Here is a 6296-nt window from a genome sequence, read left to right on the forward strand (position 1 = left end):
AGCCAACAACAAATCTATCTGGCTATTTGTGTAAAAATCTCATTTAAGTTCTCAAGACCCTACCAGAAGTAGCAAGATGGTAAAATTCATTCACCACAAACCTGAAGTGAATGAATATAGCTCAATGGCGAAGCCTAGAATTACACTAAGTGTGCTCAAGATTCAACACATAATATCTGACTTATATAACACACTATAATTTTCCGACGAAGGATGCTCAACTGAACACCCTTGAGCAGGAGCCGATCTAGTGTATAACTTATGGGTTCATCCAAACCTAGTAGTTTTTGGCTCAGATCACATATATGTGTTTAAAATCCAGTAAATAAGTACAAATAATAGATTCGAATAACATTGGAATCCTGAATTTGCATCTGCCCTTGAACCTGTGTGGCTCCGCCACTGATTATATAGGTTAGATACCAAGTGAGCAACAGTACTCTGGTCCATAACCTGTAAAAGTAAATATTAGATGCAAATCTTTAGAACCATAATTCTTATGAGAAATCACAACATGATATTGGCCGCGACATAGTTCTGTTTCTCCACTCCAAATCCTTCAAAAATTGCGCGGGGAAGTATACTACGACAATAGACTCTTGAATGCAGAGGAAATATAAGAAAAACTTTATCTGAGCTTTGCACAGACACTGGACAAGTAATGTGAGATCTTCTACAGACCTTTTGGTTTACAGTAGCCAAACCAATGTGACTAAAAAGAAAAATGCAATGGCGAAATTCCATGTCGCAGCATCGCAGAAGATATGTACAAATAATCAATTAGGAGGAGGAACTTCAGAACTGGCAGCAGCTGATATAATGTTCTATGTTCATATTGAGAGTTTTATTGACATAAACAAGTGGCAGATTTAGCTTACACAGCATCATCTTCTGAAGGCAAAACTCCTCGAGTAATATACAGCGGATCTTCTTGTGCTTCATTAGGTAGGCTCACGTAGACGAGTAGCCCATTGTGAGCTTAAAACACGAAGTCGTTCAAAGTACTCCCCTAAGGCAAGTAAGCCCTGAGCTGCTTGGCACGTATTAAGGATGCGGGACATCTGTTGGAGGGTTTCTTGTCGTAGATGATCCGCCTGTTTCCAGAAAGGCAACAGAGATGAGTTAGGAGAACGAATCAAGTATCCGAATCACAGGCGTCCAAAGAATAAACTGAGTATTAGCACACCACAAAAACACGTAAATGGAAGTTTTAGGAGAACTTCTATTGAAAGGAATGAAAATCCAATATGATATACTACCTGATTTACGAACCTAACAAGATCTTCCAACTTTTCGATGGCAGGCCCCATCTGCGGAAGAGTGTAATTTCCTTCTCCTAGTCGGCCAGCTGCAACAGCCTCGGCAAGAATCTGGTGGAGTTTTACCATTCCTTGTGACAAGGCGTCTTCTGCTTGCTGACATGATTGGGTCAGGTTACAAACCTCTCGAAGTTGTTGTTCTGTCAAGAGCTCAAGATGCGGTGTGAGAACCTGTAGGTTAACAGAAAATCTTGTATTAAGCACCTTTCTTAATCGAAACAATAAAGAACAAGACGATTATTCACGAGCTTAAGGAAAGAAATAACATATGTTTGGCTTTGGTGATGAATTCAAATGAATGACAAAGACAATAGACACATGGACTCGGTGTCGAGCATCAGTTGGGAATTCATACTGAGGCATGCATTACCTTTAGAAGCTCGGATGGCCGAAACCCTCCAATCCACATGAAAAAGCGCTCGGCAGATGTCTTCCACATACCAGACATGATGTATAGGACATCAGCTTTAGCAGCCGTAGCTTTCATGCGGAAGAGATCAAAGTAGTGGTTCAGGTAACCATCAACAATATTGCGCAATTCCGCTTCACCAATTTGAGAATGCAAAGCAATCCTTAAGTCATTTGTTTGTCTAGTTTGCTCTTCTACCCAGTGACCATACTCCATATCAAATACAGCAGTTCCTGTGGATTCAAGAAGTTAGGGAATGTCCATAGAGAGGAAACAAACACAAGAAACAATGTATGAAAAAGAGAAGGAAAAATGTTAAATATTTTACTAATTTTGTATTTTAACGGACAACTGAGGTGAACTCTAGCAAATCAAATAATCTAAAAAATTAGGCACCATGGTATTAATAGGTTTGCCAGAAATGATGAAATCATAGGAACTACAAATTGCTCTCGTTTTGGTACTATCTGACACACATTATTAATGTCTTACCACTGCGATCGTAGTTGTTTCTAAGCAGCTATTCTTCTTTAAGTTTCCTACTTTGCTAAGTGATTAAGAAGAATGAGAGATACCGAGAAGAAGCCGCAACCAGAAATACTTGATAAGTAGAATAAATATATATGATGAATTGGAAGGTAATGAATAAGGATAACAGTGACCCCGTTAATGTTCTAATAACAAGATACTCCAAAAAAAGCCAAAGAATTAAATGTTCATAGTAATAAGTAATGTATAAACACAACTGCAGGTGAAAGGAGAGCAGAAACAATTCCCAGAAAATAAAACAAAATATTTTCATCCTATGTTTCTGTAAGTCTTATTTACAGATCAAGCGGAATAATGTTTCCACTTCAAGTTTAATCCAACTATTATTCATTCTCAAGCAACAATGATCTAATGTATTAGCTAGATCCAACGATTGGCATTTTAAGGTGATACAGTGATCTTAATATTATAGGAAAAGTAAACAGCAAACGAAATTATGCAGAAGCTAGTTTCACTATGTACTCTATAATGAAACTAAGGTAAAGCTCTCATCTGAATTCTTTCCAAATCCAAGCATAATTTAATTGCTCCGACAAAGAGCTGAAAATGAAGTTTGATTAAGTACATGACAATACAGTGTGAACCGACAAACCTGAGCTAGCGGTTCCAGAGTAACTTAGCTGGCTAGCATCTAAACCACCACCTACACACATGCCCTGTTGCAAAATGTTTGTTTGATTTGTTAGATTTTTTTCACCCTAAAAGGCAAAATGTTAATTGTATTAATCAGCTATAAAGATCAAAATCTCAGCTTCATAAAAAGAATCAAAACTGTCCCTTTTACCTGTTTTCTGGCGCGTTCTAGTTCTTGTTCCAATTGAATCAGCTTCAATTTACTATTTTCTAACTGCTGAACATAGGCCTAAAGTAACACAATGTAAACTTGGAAAATTAATGACTCAGCTAGAATACCAAATTGTCGTGTTCTATAAGGAAAAGTAAAGTTGATTAGGAATGTTGCATAATAAATTAGCAGAACTCAAGCAATACCTTCTTCCGCAAACGGCTTTTACGAGCAGCCTCGCGGTTTTGTGCAAGACGTCTAAGTACCTGTATATCAGGTTTGGACATAAATCTTCTTGCTACACAGATTTTATACTTTTTTGGTCTCATTTCAGAGAAAAAAAATAATAAGAGAGAAACAAGGACCTTAAGAAAACAGGTAGATGCAGATGATATAACTTGGCACTAGATTTTAAACAAATTTCTTGCCTGAAAGCAAGAAAGCCGCAAAACATACATATTTTCTTCAATATTCTCTAACATGTCATTGTAAATAAGGAAACTCCCCAATAAAAGTTGTGCATTCACATCTAATTCTGTTTTTTACTGAAAAGGAACTGAACAGTTGAAAATACGAATCAATCGAAACTGCACCTCTCATTATGCTTCAGAATGTTAAATGCTTGTTTATCTTCTTCTCAAAAAACATGAATGAAAGAAATTATCTATCAGAAAGCGACAACAAACATATAACAATCTCCTTGCACACATGAACAGATGTTATCCCCAACCAAAAGGAGGCTTTTCAATTCATGAAAATGAGCTATAACAAACAAAACCTTCATTTAAGATCACTATTCTAGATACAAGACTATAAGAACAAGAACACATCTTTACCTTCTCGACGGGTTTACTTGTTTCCGGTTCATATCTGTTAGAAGTCCCTACTGTTCCATGCGAAGTGTCTTCTGTCTAGAAACATTAACTATATTAATCAGTACAATCTGCTGCATAACTAAAACAGATAAAATTCTTTTTTCTTTATCAATAAAGCTAAAACACAGAGAGTTGTGGAAGATATTAAAACGAGAAAAGCTAAAAAGAACATACCTCGTTGTCTAGTCTTTTCTCCATAATTGGTATCTGGTCCTCTAGGCATTTATCAACTTCTAAAATCATGGTTGCCGATGTACTTGGGAAACTACTATTGAAATCATCCCACATGCCAAGTTGATGGATCGGATCGCATATACCCATCCTTCTTGAGGCAGCAAATTGGGTGTACGTTGAAGAATTCATTGTATGGACTGAGGTTTAAACGACACAAGTCAGCTATTGTTGACATGAAAAACTTCCATACAGAAAATGGATTGTTCACAGTGGTATCAAAGGCGCGCTCCTGAAGCGAGGCTCAAAACATGTTAAGCGTTTCGTCTCGCTTATCGGGCACTTCAGTGTTGTCATCAATGCTCTAAGACATACTTTTTCTTGCCAATGAGCTTAATCCTGAAGAGGCTACACTAAACAATAGATATTTCACCTTATCATAAATTTTCTTCAATTTCTTTGTCCATATATTTGGTATTCATGCTTATAGATATTAGTCTTGGATTACACATACATATTTGTAATTTTTCTCGATTTGTGCCCGTCTTCAATAAAGCCCACGCTTCATTTGCGCTTAAAGCTCCAACAGACCTTAGAGATTTTTTGCGCTTTTCGCCTTTGACAACACTGATTGTCCATAAGACAAGAAAATTGACTGGTCATCAATGAAAGCAGTCCTAATGTTTTAATCTATGACAATTTGCTGCAAAACGGCTACAGATAATCAAAATCTTGTACAAGAAGAAGTGCAGGCGCCAAATTCAAGTAGCTTTTCGATATCCAATTTAAAATATCAAGCCATTTTCATACAAGTTTTTATAGTCCTCTTCACCTCTTTGTACTATTAGCATATATATTCCAACAATCTGACACTATATCCCAATGAATGGGGGAAAGAAATAGATGTAGAAAACAAGTTAAAATACATGATTAATTTCATGGTTTGAATATACAAAAAAAGCAAATCAAGTAGCTAAAAGTCAGTAAAAGATTTAATCTTTTTCCAGATTATAGGTTCTAAACATGATACATATTAAGAAAGTTTTAATCTTTTTCAGATTATAGGCTCGAAACATTTTATATATATATAGACACACCAATAAGCAATTAACATCTGCTTAATTTCTTGCTGAAAACTCTTGCAATTAGCAAAAGAAAACAGTTTAAAGACCAAAGAAAAAGAGTGGAAGTTATAATCAAAACATAGTAAAACTTGAATCAACAATCAAATTAACTTCACTTTCAGCCCTTTTGACTTCAATTAATGCTAAATAAGCTTTCTTTCATATTTTTTTTTTGTCTTTTCCAAAAATAAACCAAACAAACGGTAGAAGAGGGAAAAAATGAACCTTTAAAGCCAATAGCAAAATCTTGAAGAACTTTTCCCGCTCAATTTCTCAGCTCTCCAAATATCACAAACTGAAAATCCAATCTCCTCCAAATAGTTTTTTCAAGAAGAAGAAGAAGAATAGAATATGTAAAAAGCCAAAGTCTTATCAAAATTCCATTAGAATCAAATCCAATGAAACAAAAATCCTAAAACTATTTACAGTTCTGTGCAACATCAACTTATATACATACATTATATTCATATACGAACTTGTATTATATACATATATAATATATAATAAGCTACATAAGGGGTTGGGGGGAGGGGTTAATGGGTATCCAATAGATACAGATATTATATAGAAATGTGTAGTGTTATTAGCTTATGTATTATTGGTTAGAATTTTAGGATGAGAACTTATCATATTTCCACTACAATATAATAGACCCACTCTCTCTATTCTTTTTTAAAATTTAACAACAGTATACTAATAATTTTTTCACTACCAGCGTAATTTAATAAGTTATATCAAGTTATTTACTATTAGTATTAAATAGAGTTACTTGTACTTACTTTTTAGGTAATTTAATTGTATAAATAATTTTATATCGAACTTCATTATTATTATTTTTATTTTTGCTCTCCACTACCCACCCCGGTTACCCCCCCCCCCAGGGGTTGAAGTATGCGCACCAGGTCACTCTCACTCAACTTTGTGATTGCCCGTTGGGTCCTAACATGGGAATATCCATAGCCGCACGCTCTTAAGTCAGATAGAATTTAGGTTGCCTTTGGTGTTTTTGGACAATTATTTGAGGATAATGTTCAAAATAAAATACAAAACACATTTTAATTGTAG

General features: G+C 35.3%; 1 protein-coding gene across 7 annotated transcripts; it reads right to left on the minus strand.

Annotated features, from left to right (window-relative positions):
- LOC104089737 (TGACG-sequence-specific DNA-binding protein TGA-1A) lies at positions 1-5766 on the minus strand. 7 transcript variants are annotated; one of them, XR_011415260.1, is made up of 11 exons: positions 5457-5763; positions 4622-4734; positions 4111-4307; positions 3898-3972; positions 3268-3327; positions 3062-3139; positions 2870-2933; positions 1690-1961; positions 1260-1490; positions 879-1094; positions 1-453 (listed from the first exon to the last, which is right to left on the minus strand). XR_011415260.1 is itself a non-coding variant. In XM_009594707.4 (9 exons), the coding sequence occupies exons 2-9, from the start codon at positions 4297-4299 to the stop codon at positions 1010-1012; spliced, it is 1041 nt and encodes a 346-aa protein (XP_009593002.1). In that variant the 5' UTR covers positions 4300-4307; positions 5457-5766; the 3' UTR covers positions 605-1009. The 7 variants fall into 7 exon arrangements, 2 of the variants coding, with proteins under 2 accessions (XP_009593002.1, XP_009593001.1); XR_004505258.2 differs by having other exon boundaries at positions 4111-4520; XR_011415259.1 differs by having other exon boundaries at positions 4622-4810.
- Positions 5767-6296: the final 530 nt, after the last annotated feature.

Source organism: Nicotiana tomentosiformis, chromosome 4 (genome assembly GCF_000390325.3).
Source record: "Nicotiana tomentosiformis chromosome 4, ASM39032v3, whole genome shotgun sequence".
In the NCBI taxonomy this organism is placed as follows: domain Eukaryota; kingdom Viridiplantae; phylum Streptophyta; class Magnoliopsida; order Solanales; family Solanaceae; genus Nicotiana; species Nicotiana tomentosiformis.